The sequence below is a fragment of the Geotrypetes seraphini genome, chromosome 16 (genome assembly GCF_902459505.1).
Source record: "Geotrypetes seraphini chromosome 16, aGeoSer1.1, whole genome shotgun sequence".
Taxonomy (NCBI): domain Eukaryota; kingdom Metazoa; phylum Chordata; class Amphibia; order Gymnophiona; family Dermophiidae; genus Geotrypetes; species Geotrypetes seraphini.
In genome coordinates this window covers 8,735,446-8,752,275 of record NC_047099.1, presented here as the reverse complement: position 1 = coordinate 8,752,275, position 16,830 = coordinate 8,735,446, and the positions used below count along the sequence as shown (strand labels likewise).

General features: G+C 39.7%; 2 protein-coding genes across 2 annotated transcripts; both read left to right on the top strand.

Annotated features, from left to right (window-relative positions):
• The first annotated feature begins 1,663 nt into the window (after positions 1-1,663).
• Positions 1,664-2,614, top strand: LOC117350487 (olfactory receptor 1509-like). Its single transcript, XM_033924781.1, has one exon. The coding sequence runs from the start codon at positions 1,667-1,669 to the stop codon at positions 2,612-2,614; it is 948 nt and encodes a 315-aa protein (XP_033780672.1). The 5' UTR covers positions 1,664-1,666.
• A 6,649-nt stretch (positions 2,615-9,263) lies between these two features.
• On the top strand, positions 9,264-10,211 carry LOC117350486 (olfactory receptor 1509-like). The gene has a single exon (XM_033924780.1). The coding sequence runs from the start codon at positions 9,264-9,266 to the stop codon at positions 10,209-10,211; it is 948 nt and encodes a 315-aa protein (XP_033780671.1).
• Positions 10,212-16,830: the final 6,619 nt, after the last annotated feature.

Here is a 16,830-nt window from a genome sequence, read left to right as displayed (position 1 = left end):
TAGAAGCACAGGGCGAGTATCCTGATGTCCCCTTGAGGGAATATTGATTAAGAATAGATGCACAACTCTTTTCTTCATATGACTAAATTTCTTGCTCCTGTAAAGACAGATATGCTTTGCATTTTGAGAAGAAAAAAATCCGAAAATGATTTGTATCCATTTTTCCTGCAAACGTTATCCACCTAAACTAAATGGGTTCCACACCTTTGTTTTTCTCAGATGTGGTGGTGATAAACTGTCTGTTTCTCTTCGGATCCTCCAAAGATTAAATTCCCAAGAGCTCCAAATACAGTTTAAGTTCATCAGTTTCCTGCCTTCTGGAGAAAGACTTCAGCCTGTAGCATACAGAGGCATAGACTACCTGTTCTCTAGAAATGCTGAATTTACTGTATCCAAAAAGTAGATTTGTGGTAATTTTCAGAAATATGTTTGATATTTAGAAATGGGGAAAGCAAAAATCATCCATTCAAGTGATAATCTCTTCAAATACTATGCTCCATGTATTAATCTTTATTGTATACTCAACTTGCAATTTGAAGTCTAATTACACAAGGATACAGCTTGAAAATACCTAAAGAATGTGAATTCTTTAGGATAATAATTCATTCTTTAGGAATGTATTATTATCGTTAACCAGTACAAGGCATCTCTACCAGTTTCATTATACATCCATCTCCTGCCTTATTCACTTGTTTCTCTTTGTCTCACCTCACTTCTTGTTTCTCATTGTCTCTTCTCAGCTCCTTCCTTAATATATCAAAAGAGAATAACCATTGCAAAGCAAATCTTGAAAAAAGATCATCAAGCTGGAATAGGAAAAGTGAGAAGGCAATTGTCAGATTGGAACTGCATTGCTAATGTAATCACTGCTTGAATACATAAACCATTAAATAGCATCTCGAAAGAACTAATGACCTGTCCTTGAGTTGTAGGAAAGGAGACCAGTGGGCATCATAACATGGGTAGACTTCAGGTGGGAACTGTGGTGAGCATAGGGTTTGGACTGATCTTGATACATTGTGCTGAGTTGGATTTTTTTTTTAATTAGCTCTTATATTTGTCTACAGATGGGCAGACCTTTATTCACAATCTTCAGGATCACCAAGTAGAACTTGCTGTAAGGTAATGAACTATAGAATGGATTTTTTATCAACTAAGAAACTATATTTTAAGGGAAATTTAAATCTGAAGAAACTTGAATGCTGATCTCTGAAGAACTCCGGTACAACTCAAATCACAGGTTTATGTTGGTGGTGTGTGTGTGTGTGTGTGTGTGTGTGTGTGTGTTGGGAGGGGGTGGGATTAATGAGTGTTTCTGGAAGCTTAAGTCCTTACTACTATGTCTTTTTTTCTAAAATACTACCAGGTGTATGCAGCACACTACAGATATATGTAAGAGAAATAGTCCTCACACCACAGAGCTTATGATATAGTCAAGAGAAATATATTCTCAGAGATTGTATTATATGGGAATTGGTTTAGATGTAAAAGTAACCTCAAGATAGTGGCTTTTAGTCTGGATTTGAAAGGGACCAGAGACAGAGCATGACACAGGAACTCAGGAAGTCTCTATTAAAGAAAAGGAATGTTCTCTGATCATCTCTCTCATTTTATGCATTTTTGTTCTCTTTTGTTCTGTTTCCCTAAGGTCGATAAAGTTCAAGAAATGGCAATGAGTAACGAAACCAGCATAACACAATTCATCCTTCTAGGACTTTCTAGCAATTCAGATTTACAGACTGTAATCTTTGTACAGTTTTTTGTAATGTACCTGCTCGCCCTAGTTGGGAATCTTCTCATTATAATAACCATATATGTGGACTCTCATCTGCACTCCCCTATGTATTTCCTCCTTAGCAACCTGTCTTTCATAGATTTGTCCTTTGCCACAGTCACTGTTCCCAAATTCCTCGTTAGCTTTCTCATGCAAAGCAAAACCATTACTTTCAGTGAATGCTTAGCTCAAATATTTTTCTTGCATTTAATGGGGGGGACGGAATGCTTCCACCTGAGCTTGATGGCTTATGACCGCTATGTTGCCATCTGCAATCCTTTGCGATATACCATAATAATGAACAGACAAGCCTGTCTCCAGCTGGTGGCTTCAACATGGGTAGCAGGCCTCATTCATGCTTTAGTTCAGGCACTTCCATCAACTCAGCTGCCCTTCTGTGGTCCTAATGAGATAGATCACTTCTTTTGTGATGTTCTTCCCATATCCTTGTTGGCTTGTTCTAATACTAATATCATTGAAATGATAGCTTTGATCAACAGTGGACTTCTTTCACTCATTTGTTTCTTCGTGGTGTCTATATCATACGCATACATCATCTCCACTGTCTTAAAAATCCGTTCATCTGAGGGAAGGAGGAAAACCTTCTCTACCTGTGCCTCCCACCTCCTGGTGGTCACTTTGTTTTTTGGCCCTGCTCTTTTCATCTACATGAGACCATCTGTGAAATTTACAGGTGACAAAATGGTCTCCGTTTTCTATGCTATTGTGACCCCTGTGCTAAACCCCTGTATTTATACTCTCAGAAATAAGAAGGTGAAAAGTGCAATGAAAAGGCTAGGAGGTAGGAAAGTATCTTTACTGGAGATGCAGAAAAATTGATTTCCTGTCTGTTCAAAGAAAGATACCATGGTCTACTCTAAATCATCCGCTCTTACTGAATTATGTTTACTGTTTAATCTACTGTATAAAACACTGATTTTTTCCTTTGTTTAAATTTTTATATGGACTTTTCATTGAGATATATAGTAAATCTGATTGTGTTATGTTGTTTTTAGTGATGAGGGGTGCTGAAAAGTTCTCAGCCCAACCAACTTCCTAAAGTCTGACCGCTGTTTTGCAACTATAGCTGAAAAGAGTGTTATTTTATTTTTCAAAGTGCCAATTGGCAGAATTATAATGCTATGTTTTAACATTGTATCAGATCATTGATTGAACCATGTCAACGAAAAGTGTGGATTTTTCAAGTGTGGAATTCTGAGCCATTAGGAATTTTCTATTCCTGCAGAAGAAAACTCCAAAGGAAATTCACAAATATATGATGCAAACATTGAGTTATAAATGACCATCATATTCCACAGTGAAGGAGTGGTGTGCAAGCTTTCAGTGTGGAGATTTTAATATTGGACATTCAGCAAAGTCTGCGAGGCCTCAAACATTGTCAACTCCTGAAATTGTTGACCATGTCCATGACTTGATTTTGGAAGCTTGGCGAATCTCAGCTAAAATGAATGTTGATGGGGAACGATGTTGAGTGGACACTTCCAAGTTGATTTTGCAGTATTTTCAGTGAGTTAATACCAACTTTTTTAAATGACTAGTTACGCTTGATGAGAAGTGGTTAAATCACTATGAACCTGAGACAAAACAACAGTCCATGCAATGAAGGCACTCAGATTCCTCAAGTCCAAGAAAATTCAAAACCCAAAAGTCAGCAGGAAAGGACATGGCCACAGTGTTTTGGGATAAGGAAGGTGGTGCGATGACTGACTATCTTCCAAGGGGCCAAACAGTGAATGCAAAATACTACTATAACTATCAATTAAAGGAGGCATTGAAAGAAAAAAGGAGAAGGAAGCTGTGGAAGGGAGTTCTCTTTTGGCAAGACAAAGCAGGCAAAACAATGGATGTTTTCACGTAGTTGGGGTTTCATCGTATAGACCATAAACTCTGCTCATCAGATCTTGCTCCATCTGACTATTTTCTGTTTCCAAACCTTAAAAAGAACTTGCGAGGGTGACAATTTTTGACTGATTTGGAGGTGATTGCAGCAGTGGAGCAGTATTTCAGTGACCAGACTATAGAGTATTTTTAGAAGGGTTCCAGAAACTTCAGACATGATGTGCTAAGTGTGTTGAACTTAGGGGTGACTATATGGAATAACTTGCACGTTTCATGGTACCATGTGATTCCCTTCTCGGTTGGGATGATAATTTTTCAGCACCATTGTATAGTAAACCTGATTGAATTATGCTGTTTTTAGTGGATAATGCAAGCTATATCTCTTGTCATGCCCATCCTAGAATCCAAGAACCTTAATATAGGTAAATATATCTGTTAAGTAAATAAATTTTTACTATTATACGTCATTTTGGTTATCTATCAGGATGCTTTCACTGTATGACGCTTTGCAGTATAAACTTCATATTATGATCTTACCTGGGTTTATATGTAAAAACTGACATTTTAGAAAGAGGGCCCCTAAGTCCCTTAGCAAATTTACCTTGTACTGAATCAACACAAATACTTAAGACTCAACTTGGAACTTGGCAGAGAATTGGAAGAGCCAGGATTTAACTGATTAATGGCCATATTCAGACTGCTAATCAGTTAACCTTCCAAAATTTTGCGGCAAAGCTAACCGTACACTGATCTGAATATTGGCTGGTGCCTGGTTGGTTTTCAGGTTGCAGTACTCCTTGTCCTGTTTCTCCCTCCCTCCTCAAAGCTGCAATACTTCCTCTCTCCCACCCTGTATGTATGTAAGGTCCACCAAGGCCTACTCCCTCATAGGACTACCTGGTACCACTTTTATGTACCTGGTGGTCCAGTTGGATCATAGGGGAAGGGACAATTCTCACTTGCTCCTGCCTATTGCAGCAGCCTGTCTAAAATGGCTGTAATGACCTCTAGTGATACTCACTAATACCATCAGGCTTTTGGTAGAGGTTACAGCAGCCATTTTAGATTGGCCACCACCAAGAGGGTGTAGGCATTGATCCTTCCCCTACCTTCCAAATGAGCCACCTGGTAGCTACAAGTGGGCCCAGTGGAACCTGAAGGATGGGGTATAGGAAATGCAGGACCTTAAATGAATGCAAGGTAGGAGGATGGAAAGATCAGGTCACTGAGAAAGGAGAGGGGCTTTGGAGGATCTTATGTGAGTTCCGGCTGACATTCTGCAGAGGCCCACAGACCCTTATGCAGACCCTGCATGGATATCATCCAAGGTCCGGATAAGCCCTGGTGACTTCCTTATATTACATTTAGCCCTGAATATTCAATCCTGTTGCTAGTTCCATTTAAGAAACCATGACAGCTGATAGTGCATAGTTTCTGTAGCAATTTTGTTCATTCTGATTTTCCAGAAGGAAGTAAATTGATGTTATAGAAAACTGCCTTTAAACATAGAGATTTTGTTATTTGAGTCCTGGATATTATGCTAAATTTTCTATATAAGTCTGAAGTATGTTCATGTGTTGCATGGAATGGACACTAAGGCCTGGATTCTTGAACTGGCACAGACATTGGTGGCTGCCTTAAAAGTGGAAACCAATCATATGTCAATAGCATCGGTGTTGGTTTCGGAATCATGCTGATGTGAGAGAGATTGGTGCCGGAAATATAGGCCCAGGTTTTCCAAGCTTACATATCCAGCACCTATTTTCATGTGAATTGTGCCTACCTTGGTGTTTAAGGTCATCTAATGCCACTTCCAGCACTGGCCATGCCTACTTTCATGTTTGGCGACCTAAAATGCACAATTCTGAGGACAATTTTCTAGGCACGGTATGTGCCTCAAATCTCAGTAAAAACACCATTTGGACTGCATTTTTAATGGAGGTATGGAGGCCTACTGGTGCCTAAAAAATCATCACTGGTATGAGATTCTAGGCCTTAAGCTCTAAAGGGCTTTTACACACATACACACACGCCCGCCCTGGTCTTTACTACCTTAGGAGAGAGGCCCATCTTACTTTTTCTATCCAGGGCCCATTCAATCCTAGCTATGGGTATTGTACCTAATGCAGGTTTCTTATGAAGACAAAGAGCTTTTTCAGAGCTGCAGATAAAGACTCTAGGGATCAATTAAAGAACATGCTTGTGCATTTCATAATTCAGAAATGCTTGTGCATTTCATAATTATGTGATTGCTATGCCATGTATAATTTGTCTGTGTACATTACCGCTAACTGGTTAAGTAAACTATAATCACACAGAAAAAGGTTTGTCTAAGCTTAGCTGCCAAGCTAACCAGGTGTAGATAGCAGCAGTGGGACTTCCGGTGCCCTCGCTTGGTCCTGATTCCCCCTCCTACACACACACACACATGACAATCTTCTATGGTCACATCAAATTTTAGGTGTTAAAAGATCCTATTGGATAGAGCTAGATCAGGTAAGAGGCAGGGAGGCCCCCTGGGAGGTCAGCGCACTTGCTTGCCCCTCGTGACTTAAACTGTGATATAGCTCCACCACCACCTTACAAGGTATGTTTGCTGGGGCTGAGTTGCAGTGCCAATGTTTGGAATTTGTGCCACAGAGAAGAGGAAAAAGGATAGGAATGGGTGAAAGGCCCGTTAATGACATACAATAGACTTTGTCTTGTAATGGTGATGTGTTATGAATATCCTACCATAGAGGCTGATGCAAGAATATGAGTGTCCCTCGCAATTGAAACAAGGTTATTGCTGTACAAGCTGAAGCCAAAACAGGTGTGCCTTTGAGGGAATGTTGACTCTTTATTTTATCAAATGAGTTAAACAAATTTCGATAACAATATTTATCCACATGAACCCCATAAGTCCATAAGCTATTTTTTTTACAAGATATGTTAGTAAATACTGTTAATGGTAAAATTAATTAACCACCTGCTTCTTTTGAGATCCGCTAAAGAGTATAATTCCATGAGTCCCCAAATATAGTTTAAATAAATCACTTTGCTGCCTACTGGAGAAAGTCTTTATCTAAAATTAATACTGTTTGATGATTTCCATGGATATGTTCGCTATGTGGAAATAAGCAAAAATCACCCATTCAAATGATCTCTCCAAATAAAACGCTGTAAGTATCTATCTCTATTTACATGCAAAAATCCAAAGGAATGTTTCAGTTTAGGGGATAAAGAACTTTTGTGCACGAAAGAGAAGCAGGACTTGGGTTTGATAGTATGTGATGATCTTAGAGTGACCAATCAGGTAGAAAAGGCAAAGGCAAAATCTAGAAGGATGCTTGGGTCATAGAGAGAGGAATGGCCAGTAGGAAAAATGAGGTATCGATGCCTCGGTATATGACTCTGCTGTGACCTCATTTAGAATATTGTGTACAATTCTGGAGACCTCACCTTCAAAAAGATATAGACAGGATGAAGTTGGTGAAATGGAAGGCTACTAAAATGGTCAGGAAAGGTGTTAGAGAGAAGATATGATAGAGACGTTTAAATACCTATGTGGCATAAGTGCACTTGAGAAGAGTCTCTTTCAATTGAAAGGAAACTCTGGAATGAGGAGGTATAGGATGATGTAACCTGAAAAAATACTTTTTCACAGAAAGGATGGGAAAAGCTTGGAATGGCTTTGCTGTGGTTGTGGAGTAGACAAAAAGTATATCTGAATTCAAGAAAGTTTGGGGCAAGTATGTTGGATCGCTAAGGGAAAAGAGTGGATAGTAGATAGCATGGATAGGCAGTCTACATTAGCCATATGGTCTTTATCTGCCTTATTTTTCTCGGTTTCTCCATTTATTGTTTGCCAACCTGTTGACATCTACAATTGACTTTAAATCATTCCGAAAAGAAATCAAAACTCTGCTATTCAAAAAAACAATACAGCCTTCTTATCCCCCCCCCCCCGCATCCTCCCCCCTCCATGCAAATTTCCAGTTGACCTCCTATCCCTCTACTAATATCTCCCCAATGACCCTATCAAATAACCATCCATGAATTTCTTCTTCCCTACTACTAATCCTCAATTCTCCTCCCTTCCTCAATTTCTTCCCTCTGCCTCTACTATGTAACCGTCCCCTAAATTGTAACTTCCTGGAAATGTCCAGCTATCTTCTACTGTAATCCGCTTAGAACTGCAAGGTACAGGCGGAATAGAAGTCACTAATGTAATGTAATGTAGTATTAAAATATTTATTTATAAATATACTTCATATACAGAGTAAAGATGGGAAACATTAAAAGGGAATTATATCACTAGTATCATCGCTTATTGACTCCAGAAATCATTAATTATATTATTTACTTTTAAAAGCCAGAGTGGCAGGAAACTCATTTCATTCCCTTCAGAAGAAAGATTTCTTCATTGAAAATATTGATATATTATGAGATTGCAAAATGTTCCACTGATGGTTATGGCCAAATGACATTTGGAGAGAACTGATGAACTGCGCTTGAGTTTGGGGAAAGGACGACAGTGGGTATCACAAGGTGAGTAGATTTTTAGGTGGGAAAAATGCTGCTCTGAGGGTTTCTGCTGATCTCAGTATATACGAATGGTGTGAGACTTTTAAAACTGAGTTCTTCATTTGGCTACTGATGGGCAGACCTTTATTCTCAATCCTCCCGATTACAATGTCATGAAACCAAAGTCATCTGGCAGGATCTCTATGCGTGAGGAAGGGATAGTTGATTGTATGGATGGACACACTGGATTAGCCATATGGTCCTTATCTGCCTTTGATTTTTATGTTTCTATGTTTATTACGCTTTAACTTTTCTAATGCCTTACCGGCTGTACTCAGCACATGTAGGAGAGACAGTTCCTGCTCCACAGAGCATAAATTCTGGTTATGATAAAGATAACATAAGCAAGAGAATCTAGAACAGGGCTGGGCAACTTCGGTCTTCGAGGGCCGGAATCCAGTCAGGTTTTAAGGATTTCCCCAATGAATATGCATGAGATCTATTTGCATGCACTGCTTTCAATGCATATTCATTGGGGAAATCCTGAAAATCCGACTGGATTCCGGCCCTCAAGGACCGGAGTTGCCCACCCCTGTTCAGAAGAATAGAGAAGTGGTCAAGATGTAAAAGTGGCTGAAAAAAAGGACAGTTTAGGAATCAAGGAAACTCTTATATCTTGGCATCCCAAGTCCTCTAAATTTTCTTCACACTTCTACCTCTAACCCTCTGTTGTAGTTCCTTCCTATTTCTCCTACTGTAAACCGCGTCGGGCTCTACAAACGTGGAGATGATGCGGTATACAAACCTAAGGATTAGATTAGATTAGATTAGATTAGTTTATAGCCTGGATTTGAAAAGGACTAGAGTAGGGGTGGGCAACTCTGGTCCTCTGGGGACAGAATCCAGTCAAGTTTTCAGGATTTCCTCAATTAATATGCATTGAAAGCAGTGCGTGCAAATAGATCTCATGCATATTCATTGGTGGAAATCCTGAAAACCCGACTGGATTCCGGCCCTCGAGGACCAGAGTTGCCCATCCCTGGACTAGAGATATGAGTATGACACAATATCTCTTTATTTCTCCTTGTGTTTTTATTTCCCTATAGTAAATAAAGTGGAAAGGATGGCAGTACAGAATGAAACCAGAGTCATGGAGTTCATCCTCCTCGGACTTTCTAGCAATCCAGACTTACGGGTAATATTCTTTGTGTTCTTTCTAACGATGTACCTGGGCACCATAGCTGGAAGTCTTCTCATTATGGTAACTATATATGTGGACACTCAACTGCACACGCCCATGTACTTCTTCCTCAGTACCTTATCTTTCATCGATTTGTTCTTTACCACAGTCACTATCCCTAGATCCCTTGTTAACCTTCTCCTTCCAAGCAAAACCATCTCTTTCAGCGAGTGCATTGCTCAGTTGTTTTTCTTGCATTTCATCGGGGGTACAGAATGCCTTCACCTCAGCCTGATGGCCTATGACCGCTACGTCGCCATCTGCAATCCTTTGCGCTATACCACAATAATGACCAGACACGTCTGTCTGCTGCTGGTACTTTCTACTTGGGTTCTAGGTCTGATTCATGCCTTCGCACAGGTATTTCCAACAATTCATATGCCCTTCTGTGGTCCTAATAAGATAGATCATTTCTTTTGCGAAACCCATGCTTTGTACGTATTGGTTTGCTCAAGTTCCCTTTTCATTGAAATTGTGGATATGCTCAACAGTGGACTCTTAATTCTGTGCTGTTTCTTGGTGGTCTCTATATCTTACACGTTTATCATCTCAACTGTCTTAAAAATTCGTTCAGCTGAGGGAAGACAGAGAGCTTTCTCTACCTGTGCATCTCACCTCTTGGTGGTCACAATCCATTTTGGCTCTTCGGTCTTCATCTACTTGAGGCCCTCGGTGACATTTGCAGCTGACAAACCACTCTCTGTTTTTTATGCTGTCGTGACTCCCTTTCTAAACCCCTTCATTTACACTCTGAGAAACAAGGAGGTGAAAAAGGCAATGAAGAAACTGGGAAGTAGGAAAGTTTCTTTTCTGAAGATACATAGAATTTGAAGAAAAAAGCATTTGGCTATCAATGACTGATGTATGCTCTTGAACCTAATCTACAATGTTTTGATTGTTGTACCCTTGGTTAACTCTTTAAATAGAATATTCTTGGTAAGGGATCACAAAGTTGAATGCATTATGCTGTTACACCCTGGAATTCAGGAACCCTGATTTATGTAAATATGCACTCATTAAAATTCTATTCTAAGAATTTTTATCCCTCCCAATTTCAAAAGTAGATTTTGAGCAATCTACAGTCAATAAGAGATGAACATATCATGCTGAGAAGCTACAACAATCAGTATATCAAACTAAAATTCATAATATTTAGAAAAAAGGGAAAGATTTTAGATTCTGTCAAAAAGTAAATATGATGATGGCAGTCTAATCTATAATGGAAGGCTCTTCCATAATTTAACCACCTCATATGAAATTATTCTAGCTCAAGCATGTTTAAACAGAATTTACTTAAAAGAAGGATAGTTTAAGCTCAACATTATTGAAGAATGCTACTGACCAATGTGAGGGGCCACCAAAAAGTTCTCAGTCCAACCAACAAAGTTGGGTCAGTCTCCATCGAGGGCTATAGTCCAGTGGTTTTCCACTTTTTTTGTCCTGTCAGAAAAATACGGAACTAAAAGGTGAAAAATCGCTGGACTAAGGGGTTGATTCTTTAAAGGGTACCTAACTTACCCCCACCCCCCCCACACACTTTTTTTTTTACAAAACTCTGCTGCTCCTGATGTTCAAAGGAACTATGGGCTCCTTTAATCACAGCGTGCTACGGGGGTTAGCGTATCGGACATTTCATCACGCGCTAACCCCTGCGGCACACCAAAAAACGAACGCCTCGTCAATGGAGGTGTTAGCGACTAGCGCGGCAGGTGGTTGAACGTGCGGTATTCCACGCGTTAACCGCCTACCGCAGCTTGATAGAAGGAGCCCTATATGTTGGAGCAGCTCAGAGCATTCAGAGTGTCGGCCGGCGCTAAAAAACGCTTTTGTGGTTTTGTAAAAGGGGGGTTAATTGGCAAAATTCTCTTAATAGTCTCAATAATTGAAAAGTGTCACTAGAAGTGTGGAATAACTGGTAAGCTTCATGGCTGCACATCATTCTCGCATCATGATGTCATAATGCCTCATTCCACCAATGCCTAAGAGCCATCCTCATCGGTGATATCATAGCGGCTTGGTTTCCCCTTACTTACTAGATGCATTTGCCTTGTTGAAATGAAAAGTGTCACAAAATATGTGGAATAACTTGCAAGTTTTATGGCTCCGCATCATCCTCTTCTTGGTTGGGCTGAGAACTTTTCAGCGTTCCCTTTGATACTATTAACCACATGATCTTGTTGAATGGTTTTTTGAAAGTATTATCCATAAACAAATAATAGTCCACTATTGATTTAATTAACTGTGTAGTGGGTTGAATATCTCAACTACCCTCATGCATTCTGGGTGTGGCCAGAGTCTGACCAAAGACCATTCGATCCTGATGCCCACATAGGAACCGGCACTGAATATCAGGGCCTAATTTATTTTTATAGCATTCCATTTGTATCATCAACTTTGTTTTGAATCCATTCATTCACCAGTTTTCAGTGTATTTATGCCTTCTCTCTGGGACTCCTTGACTTGAGCCTTCTTCTGAAAAGTTTGAGTCAACATTAAAAAGCTATTGTTTTAGCAAAGTATGAAGAAAAACTGAGGCCCTGGGTTTATTGTAGCACCTTTGCTTGTATCCATCTGTTTGTTTTATATGCCATCAAATATGCCATCAAACGCTTTTGGGTAATGCGATTAGAATGCTTCTTTTCTAGGCTTTTTCTTTAAAATATGTTTTATTTCTCTTGTGATATACTCACATGTTTTGGGGTTTGCTTTTTTTTTTTGTAAATCTTTATTAATTTTCAGAACTGATACAGAGTGCAAACAAGTATACATTCAGATAATACATAAAACAGTGCCCTGTATATTCAATGAATATTAAAACAAAGTACCCTTTTCAACCCCCCTCCCGTCTCTGGAAGCTCTCATGAGGCTTATGTTTATTAAAACATGTGAGAGATATACTCACATGTTTTAATAAACATAAGCCTCATGTATTTAAATACTTTTTAATAATTTCTTGAGGTTACAACAGATGGCATATCCCATCCAGGATGATAACTGCACTTGTAGCATTCAGTTCTTGCATAAAAAGCATTTTTACATCAAAATTCATTATGTAATAAAGGTTGTCACTTTCGGTAGCTGAACTCACCCTGTGCATCAGCTCAGCCTCTGGTTCAAAAAATTTTGATGATCTTATTACATAGTAACATAGTAGATGACGGCAGATAAAGATCCATCCAGTCTGCCCAACCTGAAACTCTCCCCAGCACCATCCTCAACTAAACTGTCATATACAGACACAGACGTGCAAGTCTGCCCAGTACTGGCCTTAGTTAAATATTTACTATTATTTTCTGATTCTAGATCCTCTGTGTTCATCCCACGCTTTTTTGAACTCCGTCAATGTTTTCCCCTCCATCACCTCTCTCGGGAGCGCATTCCAGGCATCCACCACCCTCTCCGTAAAGTAGAATTTCCTTACATTGCTCTTGAATCTACCACCCCTCAACCTCAAATTATGTCCTCTGGTTTTTACCATTTTCCTCTCTCTGGAAAAGATTGTTTTCCGCATTCCTCTCCACATGTGATATATTGGACATCCTGAGGAAGGAGTGTTTCTCCGAAACACGGACCGTGTTGGGTCCGTATTCCATGTACATGAGAGCCATTTTTTAAGGATTACAATTTTGTATGTATTTGTAAATTCTATTCTTCAGTTTTTTCCTAGTTTTATAAAGGAGAGATGTCATGTACTAATATTTGTTACCATATTATTCATATTATTTTTACTTATGGATAAACATTTTATTTGTACATATTTTTATATGATTTATTGTATGTAATACTAAGGGGCATTTTTACAAAGTCAAGGCAGTGAGTCCCAATGCAGCAAATACGACACAGCCCTTAGGAATTGAAGGGGCTGAGTCATTTTTTGCAGTGCAGGAATCGTTACCCCGGCTTTTCAAGAGGGTCCCGAATTGTTGCTTATGATGGGGTTTTTTCAATTACATTTATGATTTTATTGATAGTTATGGCTTGAACCCTGATGCAGGCAATTTCTCACCAAAACACAGCCGTGTTGGGTCTCTGTGTTTATGCTGGACAGAATAAACTGAATTTGGCTCTACATCTGCTGTGGCCACAGTTTCGTTTTTCTTGTTTCCATTTGTGACTTTCCACGTAGGGCTTTTATCCTTCTTTTTCTTCATTTCAGAAGATGAGAAATACCCTTTTTGGGTAATGCGATTAGAACGCTCCTTGATATACCTTTTACGAAGGTACGTTAGGGCCTTAACGCACCGCTACCACCTCCTCTTGTGCAGGGTAGTTTTTCGGCCAGCGCGTGCTATAGCATGCGCTAATCCGGTGCGTGCGCTAAAAACGCTAGCGCACCTTTGTAAAAGGAGCCCAAAGGCCCTCTTTTACTAAGGCGCGCTAACCGATTAGCGTGCACTAAATGCTACCACGTGCATGTTCGTCTATAGGGGTAAGAAAAGAAGGAGTCCGTAAAAAAACCAGCAACAAATCCATAGTTGCAAGGAGAACAAAACAAGACAAGCTGTCAAACTTTAAAGTCCAGTCTCTTAAATTTCGCTCTGCCATTGTAGGCCGATGATCCTGGTGGCAACAGTCAATCAGTCTTTTTGTGGTAGCCAATGAAAGAAAGTCCTGGTACGTTACGTTGATCCATGTTGGGCCACAGTCCTTTGCCAGATTTCAGGCACTTGTGAAGTCTCTTTCTCTGTAGCTTGGTCTTCTCTATGTGGGGGAACTCATCCCTCCTCTGGAACAAATGTTAAAAAGATGATTCTACCAAAGGGCAAATAGCAAAACTAATTCATCATAGCTTTCTTCATGTGGGCTTTATATTTGTGCAGGCCATAGTCCATTCAGTTACCACATTTAAATGTCCTTATTGGCTCTGATAGTAACCCAATAAATTTCATTGTATTAGTTTGTATACGTAAATTCTCATTTCCTTATAAATCTTCCTCTAGTAAAATATTCTCATTTCCCTCTTCCACATACCTTCAGATTTACTTGCAATTTCTTGTCTATAAACACATCTAACGTTGGACTAGTGGCTTGCTATAAATCACATTTCCCACTAATGCATTTCCTCTCTCTGTCCTTAACTTCGCTTGTAATAGTTTCTCAGTAAAAGCTCCTTTTTTTTAAAGACAAAATCCCCAATATGTCTTCTCTCTAAAATATCCTTATGATTAGAAATATGACGCATCTCTTACATATATGCAACGGAAGTTCATATCATCAGCACTGAAAGAATGCCTGTATCTCAAAAGCTACAGAACAAGGAGGCATAATTTCAAAAAAATATGAGAGACTTGCATGAATAAGACTTCAGAAAACTTGGGCCCTCTGATAAATCACGCATGTGCTAACCGCTAACACGTCCATAGGATAACATATTAGTGTTTAGCGCACGTTAAAAAGCGTAGCATACCTTTATAAAAGAGAGGGTTAGAGTAGACTGGAAAATAAATGTTCCCATCAGTATATAAAGAAGGAATAAGCAAGGAGAGAAAGGAGAGATCTCCCTTAGTGTTTCAGGCCCGAGTCCATACGGGTTTAGCATGACAGTTGTTGGGCAAAGTAAACGCAACTAAATACCCATTATTTTGGAAATCTAGGCCACATGCCCAGGAAACAGCTATCTGATGGGACAAAAAAATATCCATACCAGGACCCCAATTAAAAGAATGGGCTGTGCTAAGATGATACAGGACAGAACCATAGGCATAGGTAGTTGGAATAGGCATAGGGCAGGGGAAAACTTTGATGTGATATTCAGTACTCTTATTTATTTAAAATTATTTATAAGCCGCCTATCTACAAATCTAGACGAGTAACAAAATAGCATTCACATACATGCACAATAACATACATGCACATACTCTGCATCCATAAGCCATTCTTTCTTAGTTCTCTGTATCTAGAAGCTTCTAAAGGCACATCTTAATTCTTTGTCTCTTTCTATGCTCCTTAATAACTAACAACTGTTATTAAGAACATAAGAATTGCTGCCGATGGGTCAGACCAGTGCCCTAACTATTCTCTTTAAATGCCCAATCGATGTATTTCAAAAACAGTTCTGTATTTTTACACAACCAGCAGACGTTGGAACCGGGTTATTGTAGACGCGGCCACTACACTTATCACGGCAAAGGATGTCCCAGCCATGATAAGTATAGCGGCTACGGCTACAGCCGCCAGTCTCCCCCCCATGAATGAATGAGGCAGGAGGGATGCCCAATCCCCCCTGCTGGAAGACCCCCCTCAGGTGAATACCCCCCTCCCAATACCCCCCCCCACACACTAACACCCCCCTCATACAAAGACACACACCGTTAATATGCCCCCAATAACCTTAAAAGTTGGCTGGTCAGTCTTCCTTGCCTGCCCCTTCCCGGTGCATTGTGGGATTCACCGGGGAAGGACCTAGGCCTGATTGGCCCAAATGCCATACTAATGCTAAGACACCTATAGGGATAAATTGAGTGTTATAGCATTTATCACACACTAATTGTTAGTAAAAGGAGCCCTTAGTTTTAAAATAAATAAATATCACAAGAGTATTTTATTTTCAGGACCAAGCATGATGTTAAAGACTGGCTCTTTGTTATTACTTTCCAAATCTAACTTTTCTAAGAGCACGTTTTACCTCTTGATTTCTCAGACTGTAAATTATAGGATTTAACATTGGAATTAAAACTGTGTAGAGCAAGGAGAAGAGTTTATCTAGGCTTGGTGAATACAACGAGGGCGGTTTCATATACATAGAGCACAAAGTCACATAGAATAGAATAACTACAATGAGGTGAGAGGAACAGGTGGAGAAGGTTTTGCTTCTGCTGTCGGTAGATTGGATTTGCAGGATGCATTTGATGATGCAAACATACGATACTACAGTTAATATGAAGGGAAAGACTGCCCCACAGATCCCTTCAATAAGTATCAGAATTTCAAGGCTGGTCACATCGCTACAGGAGAGCTTTATCAGTGCATTAATGTCACAGAAGAAATGATTAATTTCATGGAAGTTGCAGAAAGATAACTGAGAAATAGAAACATCTATAGGAACTACAGTCAGTGCTGCACCTATCCATGAAGCAGCAACGAGTGACCTGCATATTTTTGTATTCATCGTGAGTGCATAGTGGAAAGGGTGGCAGATCGCCACATAGCGATCATAAGCCATGGCGGCAAGGAGAAAATATTCCGTACATTCAAAATTCATGAAAAAGAAGAGCTGCGTCAGGCAGAGAGAATAGGAAATGAAGGTGTTTTGGGTGAACAGGTTGTCCAATAATGTTGAGATTGTGACTGTGGTGCTACAGACATCTAACACGGACAAGTTGCAGAGGAAGACATACATGGGTTTGTGGAGACGATGATCTGTGAGCATTAATATTAAAAACCCAACATTTCCGAAGAGAGAGATAAAGAAAGCCAGTAATACCACGATGGAAATGAAGACTTGGTGAGA